General features: G+C 39.4%; 1 protein-coding gene across 1 annotated transcript in view; it reads right to left on the bottom strand.

Annotated features, from left to right (window-relative positions):
* Positions 1–27,426, bottom strand: part of LRPPRC (leucine rich pentatricopeptide repeat containing) — a 127,791-nt gene that overhangs the window by 34,188 nt on the left and 66,177 nt on the right. Inside the window, exons 24-27 of the mRNA XM_048482994.1 lie at positions 15,253–15,377; positions 14,631–14,737; positions 2,174–2,242; positions 1,161–1,251 (exon numbers count right to left, since the gene is read on the bottom strand). Coding sequence (XP_048338951.1) covers positions 1,161–1,251; positions 2,174–2,242; positions 14,631–14,737; positions 15,253–15,377 — 392 coding nt within the window. The remainder of the gene's footprint in view (positions 1–1,160; positions 1,252–2,173; positions 2,243–14,630; positions 14,738–15,252; positions 15,378–27,426) is intronic.

Raw genomic sequence — 27,426 nt, 5'->3', positions numbered from 1 at the left:
ATCAGATCTGACTAGGTCCAGCTCATCCTCTTTTGTATAACTCATGAATGGACTAGAGAGGCAAAAATCTCCCTTGACTCTGCAACATGTTTCCTGCTCCCAGTCTGGCAACACAACAGGATGCCAACAAAGAGGTGGGGTATTCCTGGGGATGCAATACAGTTCCCATGTACTGCCTGAGCTTCCAGCAGCAGTTGTACAGCTGCCTCAGTATTGCACTCCTCTTGCTCCTCCTCTTTTACATGTAGGAAAATAAGTGCTAGAATAAAAGGGAAAGGATAAATTTTTATATCAGATCCACACATCTGCCAGAATGCATATCGACTATTTGACAACTATTAAGCAGCCCCAACTTAAAACATTCAAGCTTCATAGCAATAAACTTCATAGCAGTGCTATGTAGCTATACCCATACCTTTTCCCAAATCCAACAAACTTTTGCAACCACAAATGTGAGTACAGGCACAGGTAAGCCAGGAACTGAATTTATGTTCCTTGGAGACCTACCCTAGATATCTATGCCAATTATCTTTCTTTGGTCCTTAAACTAGAAACTACTAGGTGCTATCCTTGCATCCTTGCCTACCAAAAATGCCACACCCCTAAAATGAGAGAAGTAAGGATTTTAGAAACAAGAAATGGAACAATTTGCCAGGTAGTTTTGAAAAGTCTGCAATTGTAGTCCTGAAAACAAGCTAAAAAATATACAGCTGTGATTAAAGGTCAAGTTTTGCCATCAGTCTTCTCAACAGATGTCCTATGCATTCTGATGATTATTAGCATAGTACATGGTTCCACACATGAAAAATCATAAGGATCATTTACAATCTTCCTTCTTCTCTTTTTTCATGCCACTGCATGTAGGATACTAATGTTCAGAGCAGTGCCTGGGTTAGACTGTTTCAAGAATTGATTCCATGCAATAAAAGCTTTATTCCATCATCAAGTTTCGCCCCCTGAATCAAATGTAGCAGCCTACATAGTAAAGACTGAGATCCATATGGCAAGAGTGCACACTGTGTGCTCCACACATTCTGTCTGTTGTTATTGGGAGGTTCAAACTATTTTATTCTGGACATAAGTAAGCCTAGTTTATCAAACACTTAGAGGAGTACCCCACTGATAAAAACCAGAATAAAACAAACCGTCCACTGACTTACTGCACAATTTTAACAGATAGTAATGCATCTCATCTCTATCACACTCAAACAGCTTTTGTGTCAATTCCACCAAGTTCTCCATGGCTTCAACCTTTAACAAGAAAAAAGAAAATATATACCATAGTTATAAACCATTTAACTGCAATAGCAAAGGTATTTTATTATGTATGTATTTTTCAACAATCAGGTAAATTCCTCATTTGCTATGCCACAGAGCTATGTTGGACAGGGCTCAGGGAAGGAAGGGATCAGGAGCAACTACAAATCATGGCTAGTAAGCCCTCAGTTGCCCTGATTCGGATAGCTTGAGGCTAGCATGATCTCATCAGATCTCAGAAGCTATGAAGGCAAGAATTGATCCTGGCAAGAATTTGGATGGGAAACTTCCAAGGAATATCAGGGTTGTGATTTGTAGGGTAGCAACAACAAATTACCCCTGACCATCTCTTGCCATGAAAACATAACCATGGGTTGCCATAAATCCACTGTGATTTGACAGCAAAAAAAAAAGGCCTTCTCTGTTGGTAGAAGAGAAAAAGGCAGCTGCTACTGCTCCCCTTCTTTGATGATCAAGTGAATATAATAAATTCTGCCCTAACCTACTAGCCGTTACTTGTAGTTAACCCTGATCCTTCCTTTCTCATGTCCTTTGTGACCTGCATGCTGAAGTTGCCTTTTGAAAGTTCCCCATGGGGGAACAAGAGGACAAATGTTCTCTTCCCATCTGGGCTTGTGCTATAGGTCCAGGGGCATTCATCAGAGGGAGAATGGACGCTGCTTGTTGAAGAGAAGGCAAGTGAATTTATGGTATTCTTTGGAATATAATCTCAAAGTCAGGAAAACAGCAGCAGCTGATCCTCCATCCTGCAGTTTCAGATGGCTGACAACTGGGGATGTGTTTTAAAACGTAGTCGGTCTGGGTGTACAGAGAGCTCAAACAATCTGACGAATCACAACATAAATGATGCAGAATTCTTGCCATAAATATTAAAGAAATTCTATAATATACATACATTATTGTTTATAATACACTTCTCTGCAAACCACCGCAGCCGACTTGGACGAGCTCTCAAGCCAGGAGTCTGCAAAGCAAAATATAAAAAAAAAATCACTTGCTTACTTAAGAGTAATTTTTTAATGCAATGGGTGATTATTTCTTGACTTTGCAAACTGAACTATAGCATCATTCAATTATTTCTTGGATTCTGGCAGGCATGAAAGATTTTCCATCTTTGTGATATAGTGCCCACATTTTTCAAGACAGTTACCCTTGTTCATTTATTTAGGCCCATTTTTCTCATGCAGAAATCACTGCACAAACTTAGTCTTTAAGAAATGGTCTTGAGCCTATACAATTTTTCCTAACTGTATTCTAAGTTTCCCATTTTTACCAGCAGACCTCTGGTATTGTTCCTCTGCTAAAACAGCATGTTGCTTTTCAAAAATACTCTTGCTGACCTGACAAGCAGTGATCAACGAGTTTCACTGGCTTCATTAACTCATCTACACCCCAGTTAACATAACCTTGTTATCATCAACTGTTGCACCCACCCACTCACTTCCCCACATTTTACAAAGATCACATCCAGCTTGCAGACAGGGAAGGGATGTTCATTTCACAAGGAAGATTTGAAAATGCATCAGAGATAACGAGAAATGCCATTTTTTCAGCCAAACTATTCTATGTCTTAGACAACTATAAATGCAGAATAAATCCATGTTTACCAATTCTACAGCAGCAGTAAAAGATGTGCAATATCTGACTGCATGGCTAGGTCTAGATATAAGGGTACCAAATACTTTTCAGAGCAAACTGAAAACTGCACACTAATAATATTAGCATTAGTGGTCTCACAAAGGCTGCTTAGCAGCTTATAGCATAATATTTCTATCTCCTTCCCCAAGAATCCAATGCCATATTATCACTGATGGCAACGGACTTAATAGTGACTGGACAGGACCCTTGCTAAGCAGAGCAGGGATTTCAGAAAGAAAGAGTAGGATGTAAGCACAAGGAACAAAATAAACTCTAATTCAAAAAAGTGCTACAGGTAAGAACATCTTTGCATGCAGTTCACCAACTTGTGGTTCAGATTGAACAACTTCTTAGGACATGTTATTTTTTTTCAGCTGCTCTATGAAAACATTACAGGAGTCAAACAGCAACGTTTGATAAAGTTTGATAAAGTTTGAAGGTACTCAGTCATACACTAGCTTAGATTCAGAATATAGCTGAAGATGGCTTCCCCTTCTAGCCACAGTCTCGTTCTCCTCATCTCCCCACCGCATCTGAGAGCACAGAGAGTCTCAGCAACTATGTGGAACGTGGCACAGAGGGCTGCAGCAGGAAGATCACCTCCTGTCTGAAAACACCTCTGTCCCTTGTGAAAGGAAAAGTGCGCAGAAGCATGCTCATCCAGGCGAATAAATGCAAAATGGAAACTGTGTATACTCCTGTGTATATATCTGAAACTTACGCAAGTTTATGTGATTTGAGCTGTTCTACCAGGCATGTGGTTGAGGCAGCAATGGTATATCATCTACAGCCTCCCTCTGCTCCCCTCTTCCTTCCTTTTTCCCTTTCCTTTTTGTTATTGCCCTATCCAGTTTACATCCCTTGGTGAGGTATTAAGACATTCAGTACCATCGGCGGAAATATACTGACTATAATGTGAATTTAATGACTGCAATGACATTTAAATTATGGTGAGTGAACACGAACTTGTAAACTGTAAAACTGCAATTGTTGAAAAGTTGGAAACCTCCCTGAGCCCAAATGGGGAGGGGTGGTATACAAACCAAATAAATCATAAACAATACTTATGTAACTCCTAATGTGGTCATTAACTTTGCATTTGCATTTATTTATTTATATTCCACTTTTCTCCCCACAGCTGTGACTCAAAGCGGCTTATAATGTTGTTCACCCCTCCTCCATTTTCTCACAACAGCAACCCTGAGAGATAAGCCACCTTGAGAGTTTTTGATAGGCCCAAAGTCACTCAGTGAGCTTCCATCGTAGAAGTGGATACAATTTATGATTTAATTCTTTAAACGTTACAATTAAATATTGTACATTAAAATAGTTGGATCACTTTTTCTCTCTGAAAAGTTTCAGTGATGAAACAAAGCTGGTCCTACAGAGATGCAAGTTTCAACTATGGCAAAGGATAATAAACGGAAGGCAGCCTCAGCACAAGCAAAATGTGGGGAAAGCTTTAAGAAGAATATTTTGTAGGAAGCAGCAATCAGTGGCTTTCCCCCAAACACTTAGCTCTTTGGTAGTATTTTCATCAAAATTCTATCTGACCACAGTCAGTGAAATTCTGGCTGTTTCCCAGCTCATTCACTCTCTCTTGCGGAGAATGTGTACTGTAACAACTGAAGAACAGCTTGAAAATCATTATATTAAACTAATTTTCTCTCTTCAAGAATATTGAGAATCTTTCTCTGCAAGAATCAAATAATAAGTTTACAGATGCAAATATGGGGAAATTAATGTGTAACTTATCAAGCAGATTCAAACAAACACAAGCAAATAAAGTGAGAAAATCTGCCATGTCGATTTAATACACCATTCTCTCTCTCTCTCTCTCTCTCTCTCACACACACACACACACACACACCCACCCCAATTTAAACATCTACTAAGCAGTTTTATAAGGAATGGGGGGAAATAATTGAAAACTGAAGCGTTAATATCTTATACAACATGCCCTTGGAAATTAAGGAGAAGTATGTTAGTTGTATCCGTAGATAATCCTCTTTGTGACATGGCAGAACCCAAACGCAGCATTCACTTCCAACTTTCAATATCACTGCTCCTCCAAATGTCAATAATCTAAACAGCTTTAAAAGCTGAAAACTTTATATAGTAAATCCTTCTCTGTTTAGAAATGATTGCTGCATACATCACTATAAGGACAGCTGAGTTATACAGGGGGTATTCTTGTATTTCATTTTGAAATTGAGAAGTGTTTTCACATACAGTAGGCTCTCAATCATCAAAAGAACATCTAGGTCAGATTAACTAAATCTCCTGGGTTTGCACGATAGTCTGTATTTCTGGCTTATCTCTAACCATTTTACTGAATTCTCAACATTGTGCCTAGCATGAAATGGAGACACATAAATACAGCATATTGTAAAAAAAACCAAAACCTTGCTGTAACCAAAAAACCAATACAATGTCATTAAAAATAAAGCTATATTCTTCTTCAAGTGAAATTACTAATACAGTAATACTAGATTTATTGTGTTTAATGAACTGTATGAATAATTTTGGTGCTCATCTGGTGCAGATAGTTGGTTTAGATTATACCACTGTGATGGATGTTAGTGTATGTAAATATATTTATCAGAACATGTAGCGAGATACATCAAAAATATTTAAAATTTAGTGATTCAGTTGTGCTTAAGTGGAGTTCACTTGTTTTGAAATGGCTTCTTTATGAATCTATATAGCTTGTGTTTTGCCCAAGCTTGGAACTACAAAGGGCTACAATTCAGATCTACCATTTTATTCTTTTATTCAAGTTGACATTCCCAGAAATTGAACAATGCCAAATCTTGGTCAATCTCTGCTCCTAGATTTCATGTTAACTTGATTTGATTTATATCCTGCCCTATCCCCGCAGGGCTCAGGGTGGGTCACAACACAAAAATTCAGTAACAATCATTAAAACTTTCAAATATAACATTTTTTCCAGTACAAGCATTAAAAACAATAATACTACTGAACACCTAACACCAAATAATAAGTATTAAAAACTGATGGCAATAAGTAATCATCTCCAAGATTGATGCTTGTCCATTAGTATTTACCAAGTGCAATCTTCCTCCTGGTATATTGCAATTTATACATCTGTCGGTACTTTACACACACAAAATATTAACATCTGTTCATGAAACACAATTTACTTTAGCCATTTGCCAAGTAATAAATTTCTGCTCAACAAGTCACATCAATAATCCTGGAAGCTAATTTTTTTGAACATCTATTTGTCTATCAATCAAGTAGAAAGTCAAATCATACATAACTAAAGTAACATCTTCCTACAATAGTTTTATCTGTACCACAAAATTAATTTTCATGCTGATTTTATACAGAGGAATTTTTTAAAAACCCAGTCTGGATGAAAGGATACCATAATCTTTCAATCATACAACCCAGAACATTTTTCCTGGTTTTAATGTTAGATTAAGTCTACTATAGTCCACTGTCAAACCCTCTATAATTTAGCATACACTGGACTGAAGGGACCAACCAGAACTTTATATGTGGCTTTTGTTGATTTAGCCAAGGCATTTAATAGCTAGAAATAGACTATGGATGAAATTAATGAACTTAAATATCGATAGACATCTATTGTTTCTTTTACATGAACTACACATGAATACGTACTCTAGAATTAGAGTGGGCATCTCAGGATCCCTAACAAGAGAGATATCAGTTAAAAGGGGGGTAAAACAGGGATGAGTCTTGGCTCCCTTGCTATTTATACATTAATGACACAGTTTTAAAAAGTATCTGGTTCCAAATTTGTATCTCCTTCCATTGGTCAAAAAAAGGTCTCCATCCAAATGTATGCAAATGACATGGTATTAATGTTTCTCACCAGAATAGGGTTAAAAAGATTATTGTATAGTTTGGAAGACTACTGTAAGGAGGAGGCACTTACCAGCAACTACGACAAAACAGAGGTAATGGTCTTTAAGAACAATCCTAACAAAATCAAGTGGAGCATACACGGCAACCCCACAGAGCAATGTAGATGGTTTAAATATTTAGACATCACTTTTTCTGACGCCTTGAGCTGGAAAATTCATTTAGAAATCATAAGAGCTTCAACTGTAAAAGTTATAGGAGAAATCATGAGGTTTTATTATACTAGAAGAGGATTCCTCATTGACCCAGCAGTAAAACTGTTTGTTAGTAAGGCTATTTTTAATCTAACATAGACTCAGAATCAAGTTTATTGTTGGAGCCATAGGCTATAACAATTCAAATATAAAACATAAAATTACCAGAATTCAAAACAATCTAGTACATAAACTTTTAAAATAAGCAGTCTACACATCCCAGCATGCAGTGGTCTGCTCACAATCTGCAAAACTAACCAGATAACTATAGATAGGTCAAAGGATTTTAAAAAGACTGACTTACTTCTCTGATACATAGATGAACGAAAGATATAATTAAAATAGAAATAATGGTGAATTGCTTAATACAGCTATATAAATAAGGTGCCCATAAATACAGCTGTCAATCTGGCAACCTTGCAATGAGGCAAGTGCTGTGCCTCATGCGTAGATCCATTCTTCAGGGTGGATGTGTTCCACTATTTTTAGTAGGGCAGGAATAAATGGAAATTGGTTGAAAATTAAGGTTTGATTTAAACTTCATGCCAAATCATGGTTCAGTGTTGATCAAATGAGTTTTGGGCTTCCTTGCATTCACCCTTTTCCTTCCCCCTCATCTTGCACGCCATGCACTAATCAGTTTCTTGCTTTTGCTAAACCACAGATTTCTGTTACTTCCAAACCGGCCAATTATGCTTTACATTCGCTGAGTAATCCAAAATAAAATTAATGATGGTTTAGCAAAAGCATAAATAACTAATGTGTAAAATACTACAGGATCCAGATGCTCCTTTACACAGTACAGAACTATGGTTTGGAATTAAGTCTAACCAACCTAACACAGCAGAACCTTTCCATGAAATAATTATTTACTGGTTAAGAGTTTCCAAGTCTTGTTTAACACCTCACTTGAATTCCACAAACAAGTCACATGCAAAAATTATTCAAGTTAACTTCATTTCCTCTGAAGATGCACTGTCCCTTTCTGCACAATGGTTCCTTACATTACGGATACAATACTAATTTGAACCACGAATCTCTAAACAGAAAGCTATTTTAACACTACAAAGCTATTTTAAAGATGGATTTATAACACAACAAAATTAAATGAATATTTTTATTTTTTCTTTCCAAATACTAGGTGCTATCAATTAGGATTGCTTTGTTCCCAACCTCCCAAGTACCAGATTATACACTTTATTCTGACAAAATACACTTAAACACAACAACCAGATTACCAAGGCAGTGGATTTAACAAATGGTGTAAATCAATGCAAACCATGAGTAACACAACCCAAATTCCCTTACAACAATGGATTCAAATCAATGATGGTTAACACTTTAAAGGGAAAAGGGAATTTTGAAACCATGCAGGAAACCAACTCCACAATTATACTTGGGTTAATGTGCCTGGAATTTGGGGACATTTCTCCACTGGACTTGGGAATAGCTCCACACTACTGAAACAATGTTTAAAAACCAATTGCTTCTGTAAATGTAGCTATCATTAATGGCAGAAGCTAGTGAATCCCCCCTTAAACCTTCAAACCCCACTACCTGCCTCTCACTTCCTAACAAATTACAGGCCAAGACTTTGTAATTGTTACATATTGTTCCTCTACATCAGTGGTCCCCAATCTGAGGTAAGCGTATCTCCCAGGAGTATGTTTGGGGATTTGTGAAAAAAATTACGTAATGGGTTTGCTAATACTGGGGTACAATTTTAGGGAAATGGGTTGCCAAGAGGCACACAAGTAAAAAAAAGGTTGAGAACCACAGCTCTACATGGACCAGCAAGTAACATTAAAGAGCTGAAGAAAGACTGAAACAGCATAATCCATTCTAAAAAGCTCAACTGAGACTCTAAACAAGTCTAAGAAGGTCTAATCCAATGAGCAAAAAAAAAAGACAAGCAAGTATGCCAGATGTCCACTTTCTCTCCTGATAAACCAATGGAAAGTATCTGGTTTGTTGCTGTTTTTTAAATCATCAATGGCTGAATAGCAGGCTCACAAATTTTAAAGAAACAGAAAACAGGGCGATATAGTAATAGTATGTATTTAAGTAGCTGATTTGTTCACTAGATTAATATGTAAATAATTGTCAACATTTCCAAGACCCCCAGCCCACCCCGGTCCTAGAAATAGCCTTCAGGACAACAATTTATGGATTTTATGGAATCTACTGTCTACTAATGCATCAGGAACTTTCCTCTGGAGTGAGGAACCTTCCACTCACACAAGGTTCTTCAATTAGAACACAACCACAGGATCAAAAATGATGCAAGTTCTTATCAAATTGCACAATAGCATGCAAACCTGTGACATTCTGGCTGTTTGCTGGTATAAAAACAAGTTTTGACTGCAGTGTCTGTCCTCCCTTTCTTACAGAGATGCTGAGAAAGATGCAAAAATTGTGACTGACATTCAAACTTACAGTACTGAGGGCAGTTTAACAAAGAGGTACCCAGGAAACTGCTGAAAACTATGCCCAAGGTCATTATAGAATGTTAAAAGCAGCTATTTTAGGCTGTTTTTTACCTGTAAATTTGTCAGCAATCTTCTCCCTCTCTTGCCCTTAATTTTACTTCAGGTTTCCTGTCTCTTTTTTATATTATATTATAATATAAAATATAAATATTTCCAAGGAAACTTCAATCCAATGGGTAAGCACTCAGAGTATTAGAACAACGGAGGGTCTGCATCAGCACAGGCCAAAAACAGCAGCCCCGGAACAATAAAAATACTGTTCCAGGGGCGCTGTTCACTCGGCTGCCACCTCTCCATCGAGGCAGCACCGTGATCACACACACACCCCCGGCGGAAACGCTGTTTTCCTGTTTTGGGGAAACAGCGTTTCCCAGTCACCGCCATGCAAACAGCTCTAGGTTGGAGCCGCCACTTTTCGCCCCTTCCTTCCCTCCCCACACTTACCTTCTCTCCCTGCGGAGCTCCGCAGGGATGACGAGGCACGCCCACACTGCCCTTTGACCCCCAGGGGTCGAAGGGCAGCATGGGCGTTCCTCCCTGTCCCTGCAGAGCTCTTCAGGGAGAGAGAGTAAGTGTGGAGAAAGAAAATGGAGGCGCTTTTGCAGGCCCTGGCCGCTCGCACCTCAGCGTGCGAACAGCCCCAGGGCTCCACCGGCATCATATATGCCAGTGGGAAGCCACTGTAGTGGCCCATGCTGAATCCACCTGCTTTAGGAATTTGTAATGAAATAAACAGAAGCTTTCTTGGCCAAGGAAATGTGCAATTTTGGATTGTATAGAGGACAGGAAAGAATCCTGGCGATTCAGCACTCATTTCCAACATTGGAACAACCCAGTTGATATTTTTTGCTCTCTGGCAGAAAAGGTCATTGAGAAGCGGACAGCCGTGAAAATGCCATAAGAACATACATGCCCAAGTTATTCTCAAATTTTCAAAATCTGTCTGTTTTTCCTATTAATGAAGGTAGGTTAAACAACTATAAAGGGAAGAGGGACAATCGTCACTTCTGCAAGCCACTCATGTGCAGTGTAAGTATGCTGTGGACTTAAAACAGTATGACTAACACCAGGTGGGGAAGAAAAGTAGCAGCAGCCAATGGGCAGGAAAGCTGCAGGGAAATGGTAAAAGCTCACATGCAAATTTGTTTTTTTCCAACAAAAATCAGAATATATAAGCTAATACAAATAAACGTTATGTTCAACATATAGCTGCTAATCACCACTTGTGGACTAATTGTGATCCAAACCACAGGGTAATTGAACATTACTGTTTTCTTATTTATGCAATAATCTAGACAGATTAAAAATTAAGGAAGAGTCAGCGAAGCTGGGAGCAATACCGTAATGGGTCTGCTTAGACTCTGTCAAGAGGCTAAACTCCTAGCAGAGTCACTCAAGATGAAATAGTCACAGCTGAGAAACCAGCTGAGAAACAGCAGAGGCACCCACCTAGGCTTGAGTACCAGTGCAAAATATCAGAAAATTTCGTGTTGTTTTAACCCGGAATTTTTCAATAAACCTGAATAAAGCAGATATGAATCAGATTTATTCGTCTATTACCGAAACTATTTGTTTGTTTTTTTAAAAAATGAACCTGAAAATTGTCAGAAAGAAAGGGTGGGGAAGCAATCCTGTATGTGGGACTAAGTGCACTCAGTCCTGCATACAGGATCAGGTTGTTTTCTTCCCCCACCCTGCTTCCCAAGGCCCACAGACTTTGGGAAGCAAGACGTGAGGAGTGGTCCTGCATGTGGCTGTCTTCTTTCCCCATCTTGCTTCCCATGGCTCACAGAACTTGGGAAGCAAGGTGGCAGAACAATCCTGCATGCGCAACTGAGCGCACTCATTCCCGCATGCAGGATTGGACTGTCTTCTTCCTCACCTTGCTTCTCAAGGCACACATACCTTGGGAAGCACGATGGGGAAACAATCCTGCATGCAGGGCTGAGAGCACTCAGTCCTGCATGGAGATCTCTCTCTCTCTCCCCTTTTCCACTGTCTCCCAAAACCACTTGGGAGAGGGGAGGGAGATTTAAACAGCCAAAAAAGTCAAATGTTATTAAATGGGATTTATTATCAGTGAAAGAAAAGCCGATATTGCGAGGGGGGGGGGAGGTTGTGATTCAGATTTACTGAAGCCTACACCCACTCCCTTTAGAGAGCAATGGTTACATCAATAGAAGAGAACACTCAGTCCCAGGGGACAGAGGGATTCTTAAAGACTAGCTACTGGGTTGCAGCAGTAGTGGAACGTGTCACTGGCAATAGTGGAAGGTAACACTTTTGTAGAAAACAGCAGTGTCACTACAACTAACCTTAATTAGTACTGCACAAAAGAAGGCAATGGTAAACCATTTCTGACCAACCCTTTTCCCAGATACCCTATCATGAGACAATCCCAGATTTAAAAAAAGATATATTGCTGGAAGATGAAGATGGTACCCCCAGACTGGATGGAACTCAATCAACTGTTGGGAAGAGTGGAAAACAAGTAAAAGTAGCACTATTCTTAATGATGTGATTGGACAAAAGTTGAAAGGATGCTCAGTTGTTGATGTGAATGCATGCAAAAGGAAAGTCCAAAGCATTTTTACCCATATAATAAGATCATAGAGTATGAGAAGCATGAATCAAGGTAGGCTTGAAATTGTAAAACAACAAATGCTTAGTGAGTGAATTAAAGTGAACTGGATTAGGACATTTTCAGTCAGAATCTACAAGTATTTTACTTGAGGAATGACAAAAACAGAAGAAATATGTTGTGTTAACAGTGAAGCAAGATGTAGCACAGGCAGTCAAGACCTACAATGCAAAGTCTAATTAAATAATATCAATCAGACTACAGGGAAAACTCACTCAAATTTATGCCCCAACTATAGCTGCTGCTGAGGAAGAAATCGAAAGCTTTTATGCAAGTGTCCAGGAAGAAACTGATCACACACCAAAACAAGATGTGCTAATAATCAAGGATGATTGGAATGCTGAAGGAGGAAACAAAGCAGAATCAAATATTGCTGGCTGATTTGGGCTAGGAGCATGAAATGAGTAGGAGAACAACTCATAGTTTTGTGAGGACAATAATTAGTTTACTGCAAACACTTGTTTCAGGCATGGGCATTACCAGTCAGTATAGAAATCAAATAGATTACAAAACTGAAAGCAGAAGTTGGAAGAGCTATACCGATATTATTAAGGAAGAATGCACAAAGACTACTCCTATAGCCAAAAGAAATGAAAAACCTTGATGGATGACTCTTAAAATTGTTATGGATAGATAAGAAACAAAACTAAATACAACATTCCAGTGACTTGCACACAAAGACAAAGAGAACTATTATAGTAACTGGTGTAAAGAAAAAGAAGAGAACAACAAAAGGGAAGAACAAGAGATCTGTTCCACAAGATCCAAGAAAACAAGGAGAAATGTAGAGAACAGATAGGCATGCTGAAAGATCAACATGGAAAAATATTAACTGGACAAGATAAAATAAAGAAAAGGTGGGAACTATACACTGAAGAACTATGCAGAAGAGATCACAGATTCCTTCCAAGAATTACTCAACTTTTAAGGTGGATAACAAGAAAATTTAAATTGTTGAAGACTTTTGATTCTTTGGTTCCATCATCAACCAAAAGGGAGATTACAACCAAGAATTCAGAAAGAGACTGAGGCTCGGAGGGGCATTCATGAAGGAGTTAGAAAAGATGTGTCACTAGCAACCAAGATCAAGTTAACTCATGCCATATTGTTCTCTATTGCTATGAACAGGTGAGAAGCTGGGCAATGAAAAAAACTGATAAGGAGAAAGTAGATTCCTTGGAAATGTGATGTTGGAACAGAGTGTTACAAATACCATGGACCGCTACCCCCCCCCCCCATCCCAACCCCCTCCATCAGTGAGTTCTACAGCAAATTAAGCTTGAGCTATTCCTAGATGCTAAAAGTACTAAACTGAGACTGAAATGCTTTGATCACATAATGAGAAGACAGGGGCCCCTTTCGCACATGCAGAATAATGCTCTTTCAATCCGCTTTCAATACTCTTTGAAGCAGTGTGGAATAGCAAAATCCACTTGCAAACTGTTGTGAAACTGGATTGAAAATGCATTATTCTGCATGTGCGGAAGGGGCCAGAGGCACTGGAAATAACAATGCTAGGAAAAGTTGAAGACAGCAGGAAAAGAGAAAGATGCAACATGAGATGGATTGACTCTATAAAGGAAGCCACAGTCATCAGTTTGCAAGACCTGAGCAAGACTGTTAACGATAGGATGTTTTGCAAGACATTGACTCACAGGCTCGCCATGAGTCAGAAGTAACTTGATGGCACAGAACACAAACACAAAAACAATTTAGTCCCCATCTCAACAACCAAATTCTACCCTTTCAAAAGATTAACTGTTCTCTTTTCTTCCTACTAATATACACTGGTCAATTAACATTGAATTTAGAAGGGGGGATACACCCACAACTGTTCAAGAGGAAAATAATCACAATCTGGGAAAGCTCTAAGGCTGCCCTTTTGACTTAACAATTTCAGTAAGCAAAATTTCAATCAAGCCTAGATAAAATATACTAATCCTAAATAAACGAAGTTTGTCACCTACCACTTTCTATAAGCTGCTTACCATAGTAGGAGGAAAAAAATGCTAAATTAAATGCCAAACTGTAGCAGACAGCACTTGTTTGGCTGATTAACTGTTAGACAAGCATTACAAATAAATCTGAGCATGGTCTGCAGCAAATTAAATTCCCATGCTTTAAAGAACAAAGAATGTGTATAGAAGAGGATTAGCCATTTTACACCCAGGAATGCTGGTTTAATTTAATTGTTTCACAATCTGAGATTTAATATGCAAATATCATTTGGATATTTAACAGTGAATTTGACAAAGTAAGGAAACAATTACAATATATAGCCAGGCTGCTGCTTCTCCTAACTGTAATTATACACAATGAAAAAACTAGCCAATTCTCCCCTTCCCCCTTTCATTACTAGGATTGGATTGCATTAGCATTAATCAGAACAAGACTAATTAAAGGTTAAAAACTTTAAATATATTCTAATTAAAACTCTAAAAAGCTGCACGATTAGAGTACTTATAGTTATATTCTCACCTCAATGATCTTCTTGGCTTCTTTGTATTTTCCAGTATTCAAGAAGGCGAAGAAGAGATCATACAGCATCATCATTTCACCTTTTTCTTGGCTCACGAAATCCATAACTATAGGAATGTTTAAAAGCTTATTAGATCTCCTATTTACAGCAGACGAGAAGATGTTGAAGATAAGCAGCAGTGTCAACAGACATCCATGCCAAAGAATAAATCACTTCTAGTTAAATGTTTAAATATTTTGTGTATCCTCTACAGTAATCTGAATTTCATTTTTAGAGAAACTAAATTAGTAGCATTTAAGAAAATACCCGTATAATGTAAAAATAGAGAATGAGGTATTTTTCTGACCAAAGAATACTGAGTTAGCTTTGTTGGTATCCTAAGAATGCCAGAATGTTTTAAAATTTCCTCATGGTTACAGGCTGAAGTCTGAATATCTGATGCAAAAATATACGAGACTCTCAGGACCAAACTGCTTAACTTGGCCGCCTAACAGGATTCCCCGCCCCCCCCAAAATGGTGGAAGGGCTTTGTTGAAATACCCTTTTTCCTTTATTTCTGTAAATCAATATTCACATAGAACAAAAATCAAAAATCTGCAATACCAGATGTCAGCAACTAACCTTTCTGTAAGAGTTCTGTGTCTCCCTTCTCTATCAACCTGCACAAGATATCATGAAGCCTTGGGAGAGTGCTGTACTTCTTGCAACAGTCAAACAGAGTTTCCACAACTGCTGGTAAATCATCCCTTAAAAGAAAACCCAAACAATTTAAGATGGAAAAATAATATTTCTATGTCTTGGTGTATACATAACATTTTGAACATCTTATTCTATTATATAGTTTCCAAGTTCAGTTAAAATATATATTTTCCAAACATTCTTCAATATATTAGATACCTAATTTGTCTTTTAGATAATATACATTACAAATCTTATACTTAAACAAATTCCCCTCTGGATTGAGTTGCCTGGCACATCCTGATACCTGGTTTCTGGTTCCAAATGCATTAACAGAATGACATGATCTGCTCTACTGCATCAAAGGATGCTGACAGGTCTAATAAGAGCAACAAAGAAGCACAGCCTTGGTCTACATTCAGAGGTCATCCACTAAAACCAACAAGACTGTCCCTGCCCCACAGCCCATCTTGAAACCAGACTGAAAAGGGCAATTACATTTTTTTAGAAGCCAAGATGGGCAAGGATTTAGGGCATATGCAGTAGCCTTCACAGAGCTCCTAGGATCCTGCCAATATCCAGTATACTAATGGGGTCAAAATGGTCCATCAGAAGACCAGATGACGTATTAAGCATTTTCTCTGCTGGGCCTATATTTTCTGTCAGCATCCAGATCACAGCATATTTGGGCTTATATTACTAGCAAAAACTTTGCAAGGTGTCAAAGCTAATTTTCTGTTCCTGATACAGTAAACAGCTAGTGTCAGTAGATGTCTAACAAAATCTAATGATTCACTTCCTGGTTGTGACAAATCAGTTTGCTGCTTCATTCAAACTGACCAACTATGATTTGCTCTTATCTTGCAAACCATGATTGTAAACCAATCAAACCACAGCTTGCAATCTCATTTAGAAGAGAAAGCTGTAACCATAGTTTACCTGGTCTGATAAATGGAAAATTGTGTTTTGCCACAATGATGACCTTGCTAGTTAGATAACAGAATCATGTGAATAAGATAAACTGCATGGGTTTTTGATCTCCTGGGTTTCTTCATATAGCATCAAACCACTGTTTGTTATATTAGAGCCATGAAGGTCTTTTCTATGGTGGTGATCCATTAGAGAGACCATCTCTCTGATACAGACAGCTTTTACTTACCACCCCATCTCACAGGTTGTAAGCGTATCACAGAGACTGAGATGTGCTCTCTCTCAGTTGAGGCATGAGGTGAAAGATCTTCAAAATAGGTGATTTTTTTAAAAGATAGCTTTTTGCAGACTAGTGCGATGGGTACAATTATACTGATATTTTGGAAAGCAGGTACAGTATTTGGGGGAGAGATTATATACGTCTTTTTAATATCTTATTAATGGACATGCCTGCCAGTGTGGTGTAGTAGATAAGAGTGATGAAGTAATATCTGGGAGACTACAGTTCAAAGCCCCATAAGATCATGACACTCACTGACTGGTCTTAGTCTAGCATGTACTACCCTACCACTTCACAAGTTATTGTGAAGAAAAAAAATAGAAACTGTGAGTCATGTACAAAGCCTGAAACTTCTTGGTAAAGGAGGGGCAGGATATAAATGTGATAGACAGGCATTTGTTTTGTAAGCCACCTTAGGCTCTTTTGCGGGGGTGGGGGGGAACCAAAAATACTTTAAATACATTAGGGGGCTTTCTTCATAGATTTGTCAGGTAACTACGCTCTCTTTTTGTTTAGTTGCCAAATAAAAAATACTTGATTGCACAAGCTTTTAATGACATCTGATTTCTCAGACATACTGCTTCTATACAGGGCTCTACTTTGTAACTTTATTAAAAATGTTTTACTGTCTAGTAGTTCAAATGAATGGAAGCCACCTTGGGAACTAAACTGGCTCAAAGGCAGGATAAAAATATTTTAAATAAATAAATACCATCTCCCAAAACTTTAAATTCTTGCACTCCTTTTTTTGTCCTGCATTATTTATAATGTCATGAATTTGATACACAGTATGAACTTCAAGGCAAGTATGGAAAGGGTGATTTTACTGCAATCCACATAACTGTGGAAATAGCCTAGTTTGATGGATCTTTACCTTATCCCCTTTGCTAAGCCCTGTTTACTGTGCATCTTCTGGCACCCCACAGAGTCATTTGAATTATTGTCATTTGGGGTGAAGACTAAATTACAGGTTAATTTCAAAACTGCAAGTGGATGTTTCAGGCTAGATTACTGTCTTACAAAAGAAATACTATGGTAGCTACCACAGATGGGGATAAAGCTTTATATAATCAGGGTTTTCTTCTGCTCTGGGTGCAGGTTCAGTTTACACCCAGAGAAGCAGTTTGAAAAGAATTTCCAATAACTCTACCTAGGGTGCAATCAAATTTACACATCTTAGGTTTCTGTTGATGTTCAGCTTTGTACAATGACTCTCTTGAAAGCTCAACAGTATTGTCTCAGCCACATTCCTCCAGCACTAAACTGAATGTTTAGGTCAAAGCAATCAATAAATGAATGAATGAATCACTGGAATGCCAGTCAAACAGACATGTTAATAGTGTTCAGCCTCTAGATATAGTTTTCTGAAGGGATTTAGACAGTGTGTGCAAAATAAGAGTCCAAAGAATGCAAAGGGGTTAAAAACAACACTCAAAACAGACATAGTAGAATGAATAAGTATCTGAACATGTTTGTCCCTATATACCAACGATCTGGTCTAATCATATCAGAATACCTACTATTGCAGTCCAATTTTTTAGACAAATCCCCCAGTCTAGAGCCTACATTCTCGCATATTTTAATTCTACAAGTGGGAACCTGCAAGGACTTGCAGAAGGCATCTCATTTTCCCTCCCCCACTATTTGCTCTTTCTGCCCCTTTTTCTTCAATAGCACTTACCTAGGAAAACTATGGTCTAGTTGTGAAGTGGTTGTCACCAGACCAAGTATTTGTGGGAAGGCTCTCACTTTCTCCTGTAACCTCTTCCCCATACTATTTCCTCTTTTCTTCCATCAATCCCCATATCCTCCCCCTTTCCCCTCCCTTATTCTCGCCTTCTCAGCCATTCATGAACCTACATTTTATCTGCTTCCCATCTCCAGCTATAGTTGTTATTTATTAGCTTTATTTATTAGTATTATTTATTATAAATCACCATTTTCCACAGTGGGGACCAAAGCATTAGTCTCCTCCTTTATTTTCTCCTTACAACAACCCTGTGAGGTAGGTTAGGCTGGCCCAAATTCATCCAATTAGCCTCAACAGCAACATCAGGATTTGAATCTGAGCCTACTCTAAAGCTCTAACTGCTACACCACACTGAATTTCATAGGGTGGCTGCTGTTGAAAAAATCATGCAACCAGGACTAGTTGTGTTATGCAAGTTGGGTGGTACCAAGTCACCCAGAGATCAAGTGTTGCCAGCCTCCGGGTCAGGGGCGGAGCGAGGGGAAGGGGGAACTGTGCCCAATGCACATGTGCGCCCTGTCACACCCCCACCCCGCCCCTGGAATGCCCCCACCATGCCCTTGCCACATCTCAGCAAGGGTGCATGCCCAGTGCGTCACCCCCCACCCCCTTGGTGCTATGCCACTGCTCCAGGTGGTAGTTGGAATGCTCCCAGAATTAGAACTGAACTGCAAATGAAAAATGAAAATGGCTGCTCTGAAGGATGGATTGTATGGCATGATATCCAGCTGAGGTCTTTCTCATCCCCAAATCCCACCCTCCTCAGAATCAACCACAAAATCTTCAGGAATTTGCCAACCTAGAAAGACTTTCATCCAAGCCCGCAATCTTCCCTTTCTCTTACTTGGCTTCCTCCCAAGTTACATAAATGGGTTTTTCTCCAGATTTCCCATAATTCTAGTTTTATTCTTGCCACCCATGGCAAGCTAAGCAAGGTAGGACATAACCTAAGCTAAAGTTCATCAATAAAAGCAAAGTTCAGTCTACAGCTTGTCACAAACTAGAACCAAACACTTCTGTTTGGAGCAGAAAAGAACTAAGGCTTCATTAAGTGTCTGAAGACATCTGAAAACAGTCCAAACATTTTAAAAATGCAACTATATGTAAGTTGTACCATGTGGAAAGCTGTCATTCCATATAGAAAGCTGTTCCAGAACACATGTTTGTTTTTCTGTTTCACATGGTAAAGTTGCTGGAACTTGTGAAACTGCTCAAACTGATGATCTGCCAAATTGTACAGGGTATAAAAGCAGCTTCAAGTGGCTACAATGAAGCTCAATGCATGGATGAATCAAGTACCGTATATACTCATGTATAAGTTGACCAGCATATAAGTCGAGGCACCTAATTTTACCACAAAAAACTGGGAAAACTTATTGACTTGCATATAAGTCGAGGGTGGGAAATGCAGCAGCTACTGGTAAATTTCAAAAATAAAAATAGATATCAATAAAATTACATTAATTGAGGCATCAGTAGGTTTTTAAATATGTATTTCAAAGAAAAACAGTAAACTAGCTCTGTAAGTGGAAAAGAGGGTCAACAAAAACAATATGGTCTCAACAATAACTTTAAAAGTACAAAAACCTTAGCTCAATCACCAACCAAGTTAAAATCCTTCAAAACTGGATTTTTGGTTAGGGGAGGAATGTTTATGTTAGCAGTACCAACATTTCAGAGTATCTTTAGGAGACACTCCTGATGATACCACCCAGGTTTGGTGAAGTTTGGTTCAAGTGGTCCAAAGGGGTTATGGACCCTCAAAATGTAGCCCAATCTACTATTAGCGTCCATTGGCAATAATGGGGGATGGGAGCACCCCTTTGGACCGCCTAAACCAAACTTTACCAGAGCTTGGGTGGTATCATTAATTGTGGGGAGTCTCTTTGAAAAGAAAATCCCTGAAATTTTGTGCATGCTGCCTAGCCCTAAAGGCACTGCCTTGCCTCCTGAGAGTAGCCCGACATTAAAGTAAAAACCCTAAAATATTTTTTAAAATACACCTCACTCGCGTATAAGTCGAGGGGGGCTTTTTCAGAACAAAAAAATGTGCTGAAAAATTCGACTTATATGTGAGTATATACGGTATTTGTAACATATATTTAGGAATGCACTTATATTAAGTTAGTGGACAGAGTACAGAGCTGTCTGATTTTTAAAGAGTTTTTAACGTCTAATAGATCAGTAGTACGGTATCAATATGTTTATCTGAAAGGGCACATAAATGAAAAAAGCGAATTAAACATTATATATTTAATAGACTTAAACTGCTACTTCAATCTGCAATAACCTCACAGTTATTGGCAAATCAAAATACTTGGTGAACTCGTGTTTTGCTCAGTGCCAATAGAGTAATTTCTGTTTCAGAGGGAAACCCGAACAACTTTTCTTGTGCTTTTTTACACCTTAAAGTTACAATCCCTTCCACCCTTCCACTAGTGGAAGGGTGAAAGGGTTTTTGTACTTTTAAAGTTATTGTTGAGACCATATTGTTTTTGTTGACCCTCTTTTCCACTTACAGAGCTAGTTTACTGTTTTTCTTTGAAATACATATTTAAAATACATATTTTCAGCATAATCAATAAAATAGTGTGTATATTTTGTTCTTCACAGGTTTCTTGGATTACTATACTAATATGGGTGTCACCTGCTGCCTCAGACATAATTAGTCTCAATCTCAGGATAATGTCACTACAATCTCACCTCAGCCGTCCTCCTTAATTTGGACTCCTCTATTAGTGAGGCAAACTAAAGACTGCATTACTTACACAGACTCGTACAAATGAAGGGGGGGTTGAATTTGCCACTGCGGAGTTGCAGGGAAGCTGCATTGGCAGATTCACCTGCTCTGTGGCACTTACCCTAGTGGAAGGGTGAAACTGCTGCCATGCAGCTGCCACCATTGTCCTCCCCCAGTGTTTCTGGGCTTCTGCCAGCACAGTCCTTGCCAGCGTGGTGCCAGTGAGTGACAGCCCGAACGTAGGTCAGTTTTTTCCCTGGTGTAAGTGTGGTGAGGCCCACTGTAGCTTCTTGGAGGCAGGGAAGTTTTTTGCCTTCCCTGCACTGCTGGGAAGCCCTTGGGAGCGGAGGGGCGGTGCGGCTGCAGCATCACAGCTGGGCGTCTGGCCTGTGGATGGGGCTGCCTCTTTCCCTACCCTCCAAAGTAGCCAGTTCCTCTGGAGGAACTAATTTCTGTTGCCTTGAAATCAGTTGTTAATTTTGGAGGTTTCCAGGCCCCACCTGGAGATTGGCATCCCTAACCAGAACTGTTTACTCACAAACCTATCCAAACTTTCACCTAATTGCACAAGTGAAAAATTACCCACATAGAAAAATATTTGTAGGCTCCAGCCTTGGTTTGCAATCAACAGTCTTGGGCTTCTCTTTTGTACCTTTTCAGTTATAAATTATAATAAATCCCCTTGTTTAAAGGATGCCGCTCTCTCAATCTTACCCTTTTTTCTTGTTATAAACAACTTTCCAAACCAAGGAGGCTGCTTGGTTTTTTTTTTTAAAAAAAAGACTCTAAATATTGATTTTAATTGGAATGAAGTGCTTCAGTGTTCTGCATAAAGTGTTAGTGAAGTGGCAATTTACCTAAGGGGTTTACTGATTGAAAAGCTCTCAAACCTGAAATCACTTAGAGAAGCAGGAATTTCAAAAAAGAAAAAGGGACTCTGGGAAAAGAAAGAAAAGTGCCCCCCAAAACCCATTCTCTTTTGCAAGTCTGAAGCAGATGTTAGTGTGGAAGGAAATCAATTCAACAAGGTACAATCAGCTTAAAAATTATTCTGTTAAGAGAACAGGACTCTCAAAAGATCTAATTTTTTCCTCCTGCATCTGTTATAACAAGGAATCTTGAAGGAGACTGGTGTTGCGATTACAACTAATCCTCCCCAAAAAATTAACTGTGTTGAAGGCTTTGTAATTTCCCTAGGTACAATTTAGCTGTCACTTACTTTAAAATTTACTCAAACATGCGTTCCGAACATCACTAACTTCACATGTCAAGTGCTTTCCAGCCAATTGAGTCTAAACTGGAAGTCGGTGTTAAACAACTGAATGATTAGACAAGATAGCTCATTTCCCTGCTCTTTTGTTCAGAATAAAATGTCACATTTACATTATCAGGCTCAACAGGATTTTCTGACAGAGGGGGGAAAAAAACCTTGGTGAACACTGTCCGTACTAAACACATGAAGCCTGTCATTTACCAATCATCCTTCAAAAAGCAATAGCAGTGAATGTAACTTAATTACGACCCAATGATCCTTGACGAAAAATCATCTTATCACTGTCCTGTTCCTCTAGGGCAAATGAACCACTTTTGTCCTTCGGCACTGATGATGCAAAATTCCTAATAATAGAGTAAGAGAGACAAATCTCCTTTGCTTCACTTAAAAAGCAAGTTCCAAAGAGAAGGGAACAATCCAGGAATTATGCAGATATTTGAAATACAAAAACTATTTGAAAAGGCTACATTTTTGGTAAGACTAAGTTAAAAAAACACAATGGTCATAAGACAAGGAACTAAACTTTAATACCTACATTAAAAACATCATCAAGGGCTACTGAGACCCAATTTTATAGCAGACAATGCCTGCTGCATAAAAGACTGCAGAAAAATCTGCATTCACTGTTTGCAGAATAGTGTCTGTTCAATGGACAGCATGAGCTAGTGATCTGATGATCATTTTTAGCAGAAAGCAACTCATTCCAAGATTACGTTCCATTTCCAAGTCAAACTTTCACCAGCTGAAATCAGCTACTTTCATGTTCTTTAACTGCAAGCATTTTGACAGAGAAAAGCAAGATTTTTACAATCATTATCCATTAGAGAAAATGTTTCTTTCAAGGGCTAAACTAAAATTAATTTCAGAATCAATTTCAGAAACATTTTCAGCAATGATGAAACACACCCTCTCTGTCTTAAATTTTTCCAACTATTATTCCTTTACATGGACTTATTTTTGCACTCTCTTGGTTTCATTCATTCTCAGTAATCCTGACACGAAGCTAGTTGGTTTGTTATATAGCTTCATGACATCAACTCATACACTGCATGATCTGCAGACGGCTGGAATCACACTTCAGGTTACTCTGGGAAGAAGTAATAACTAGATTGGGAAAAATGAAGGAGGAGCAGCAGCTGTGTGGGAAAATGTCAAAAAGGATTGAAAGATATTTTAAAAATGAATACAATTAAGGTTTTGTGCTCATACTCCAACCCCCCCAGTATATATTGTAAGTTTCCAGAAGGATTAAATGGACAAAGAGAACTTACCAAGAAAAATGTGCTTATAAAAACACTTTCCATATTGTTTTATACTTGTTTACCAAATTTACCATCAACTGAGACAATACAGATTCAAAATAAACATTATGTTGTACTTAATATGTGCGTGTGCAATAGGTGTCCATCCATTCACTTCTAACTTATGGCAACCCTATAAATTAATGGCCTCCAATACATCCTGTTGTTAACAGTCTTGTGCAGCTCTTGCAGATGGAAGGATGTAACTTCCTTAATTAACTCAATGTATCTCCTGCTGCATTTAACTTTTCCTAGCGTTATTGTCTTTCCCAGTGACTCTTATCTTCTCATAATGTAACCAAAGTACAATAGCCTCAGTTTAGTCATTTTAGCTTCCAGGGCAGTTGAGGCTTGATTTGATGTAGAACACACTTTTTGGGGGGGTGGACCATAGTATCTGTAAAACTATCCTTCAATACCACATTACAAATGATCCAATTCTTCATGTCAGCTTTCTTCATTATCCAACTTTCACACACAAATATAGTAAAAGTGAATACTACAGTATGACTTATCCTAGCCTTACACTTAAGAATCTTTTCTAGTTCTTTTAAGGCTGCCCTTCCCAGTCTCAATCTCCTTTTGATTTCTTGGTTGCAGTCTTCCTTTTGGTTGAGGATGGAGCCACGGAACAGAAAATTGTGAACAATTTCAATTACTCCATCATCAACCCTAAAATGTGTAATTCCCCACGTAGTCATTCCTGTTGTCTTCTTTATGTTAAGCAGTAATCCTGCTTTTACACTTTCTGCTTTAATTTCATTCAATAGTCATTGTGAATCATCATTATTTTCTGCCAGTAATATTGTTTCATCTGTACTCTCAAATAGTTAATGTTCCTTGCACCAATTTCCACTTCACCTTTGTCTAAACCTAATCCAGCACCCTCAACAGATAATGAGATAAAATACATCCTTATTTGACACCCTTGCCCATTGGAAACCATTTTGTGTATGAAACGTTCACAATTTGTTTTTATCTGTACATGATGGTTATGATGTTGTACATTGCCCAGAGCCCTTAGGGGATGGGGCGATCTAAAAAAAATCTGGGCAAAACCTGAGTTTGATCCCCCCCCCCCCCATGGGCAGCCTCCCTCCCCCACCATGACCAAAAAATGATTTTTTCTACCAGGTCGTTTCAAAGTCACCATCACATTATAGAACCATGGTGGAGAACCTATGGCACTTCAGATGTTCATGAACTACAATTCCCATCAGCCCCTGCCAGCATGGTAAATTGGGAATTGTAGTCCATGAACATCTGGAGTGCCATAGGTTCGCCACCACTGTTATAGAACATGTCCCAGCTCACAAATCTGAACACAGCAATGGGCATGCCACACAGCAGAAATAATTTTTGGAAAACATTTTCAAAATGCTTTCAAAATGTTTTATTACTGCTATGAAACATTTTATGGTGTTGTATCCAGTCCTCCCAATTGGGGGAAACAGCATCAATGTTATATTTATGGCAGAGTGGGTATTTCCCAGATCCTAGTCAGACACCTTAACCACAAAAATAAGCTGGCTCTCTACAATTATTTTATACAAGCCCAATTACGTGACACCTACTCAACCATACAAACACCTTCAAATCTGTCACTTCTGCTTTTACACAATAAAAGTATCTCTGAACATATGAGAAATTTCTTTTAGAAATACATGTAACAAAAGTGTTAACTATTAGACCAATCAGTTCAGAGACTTTTTTGAGCATTGGTCCAACTATTCAAAGTACCTCCTCTTCCGAAGGATGGGCCATTGAATACACATCTGAGAAAATAAAACTTGTACATGCTTGGCAAATTGGAAAACTGAAGCAAATTATTAGGGCTGCTGTTTGGTCAACTAGCAGGAGTGGCGTAAGAGCACGTTCATTCTAATCAACCTGGGTTTGATTCCCTGCTCTGCCGATTGAGCTGTGGGGAATTCAGAGAAAACTATACAGAGATGATGAAAAAATGTAGATTCTTTCCAAGAATTCAGAGAATTCTGAAGAATTCAGATTAGCATGTGCACTCCAACACACACACCAGCTGGGTGACCTTGGGCTAGTCACAGTTCTTCAGAGCTCTCTCAGCCCTACCTACCTCACAGGGTGTTTGTTGTGAGGGGGGGGGAAGGGAAAGGAGATTGTCAGACCCTTTGAGTCTCCACACAGGAGGGAAAGGGGGGATACAAATCCAACTCTTCTTCTTCTGACAAAAGTCTGTGACAAAAACTTGTGTTCCCTCCTCCCCGCCCACCAAAACATGCTTAACCTAAGAAATGCCCTATATTTACTCATAACAAATCTAAAACAGTGAAAACATGTGTCTTCTTTTTGTTATCTGGATCACAGACTATTCCACTTATGGTTGCCTACATATGTAACATCAGGAGAATGGGTGACACTTCAGCATGTTTCCTTGGAGTAGCAGTGGTGTAGGAGGTTAAGAGCTCATGTATCTAATCTGGAAGAACCGGGTTTGATTTCCAGCTCTGCCGCCTGAGCTGTGGAGGCTTATCTGGGGAATTCAGATTAGCCTGTACACTCCCACACACGCCAGCTGGGTGACCTTGGGCTAGTCACAGCTCTTCTGAGCTCTCTCAGCCCCACCTACCTAACAGGGTGGTTGTTGTGAGGAGGGAAGGGCAAGGAGATTGTAAGCCCCTTTGAGTCTCCTACAGGAGAGAAAGGGGGGGATATAAATCCAAACTCTTCTTCTTCTTCTTCCTTCTGGCATAATGGCATAATGCAAGACAGGTTCACAATATGACATCTGATTCTCTTTGATATGGCCTTCTGACCTATTTCACTGAACATAAATATATATATATATATAAAGCAAACCGTGAGTTTGTTCCTGATGATCTAGCACAGGAATTGCTGGGCCAATTCCTCCGAAAATTCCCAGCCACTGTAGTCAGCCAGGCAAGAGTGTTTTTAGATGTTCACCTATCTGAAATTTCACACCTGGCCCAAGTAAAACGCCTTTTTCCTGGCACTCTATGGTGAAAGACATGAAGCTGCCTGTGTGTAACTGTCGTCCTTAGAATGTTCGTGCCCTTAGAATGTTCGCTCAGATGGCCAGATATGAGCAGTGAAAACAGTACATAGGTAATAACTCAAGTGGAAGTAAAACACACCCACACGTTGCCGTGTGAGATGTCAGGTGGGGTTCCCCCCCCCCTCACACGCAGGTACCTTTCACTCTCTGTGCCTCACCCACTACTACCACACACACACCTACTCTCATACACATTCAGCGGAGGGAGAGGCATGCAAGGGAAGAGAAGTGAGGGAGGGGACAGAGAGTGAGGGGTGGCATGCAAGGGAGGGGAGGGAGGGGGCCCAGCATCTGGATATGACCCACCCACCCTAGCGGAGGGAGACAGAAGCAAGGGAGGGGGAGGCGTGGCATGCAAGGGAAGAGAGGGATGGAGAGGGAAGGGATGGAGAGGGAAGGTATGCAAGGGAAGAGAAGTTAGGAAGGGGAGAGAGTGAGAGGTGGCATGCAAGGGAGGGGAGGGGGCCCAGCATCTGGATATGACCCACCCACCCTAGCGAAGGGAGAGGGAAGTGAGGGAGGGGAGAGAGTGAGGGGTGGCATGCAAGGGAGGGGAGGTAGGGGCCAGCCAGCCTAGATTCCCTGAATACTGAGGTTACAGTTCAGAAAACCAGGTTGCCTCCGAGGCACGCTTTACTCAGGAGTAAGCTCGGTAAAGCAACCGTGACATACTTTGAATGGCTGAGTCGCGCCCCTCAGAGGGTTTACTCAGAAGCGACACCCATTGCCACCAACCCAACTTACTCCCAGGTAAAGGATGGTGACCAGCCAGCCTAGATGTGTGGGAGGGG

Source organism: Sphaerodactylus townsendi, linkage group LG01, assembly GCF_021028975.2.
Source record: "Sphaerodactylus townsendi isolate TG3544 linkage group LG01, MPM_Stown_v2.3, whole genome shotgun sequence".
NCBI lineage: Eukaryota > Metazoa > Chordata > Lepidosauria > Squamata > Sphaerodactylidae > Sphaerodactylus > Sphaerodactylus townsendi.
Note: the sequence above shows the minus strand (reverse complement) of the source record. Positions and strands in the feature narration are given on the sequence as shown.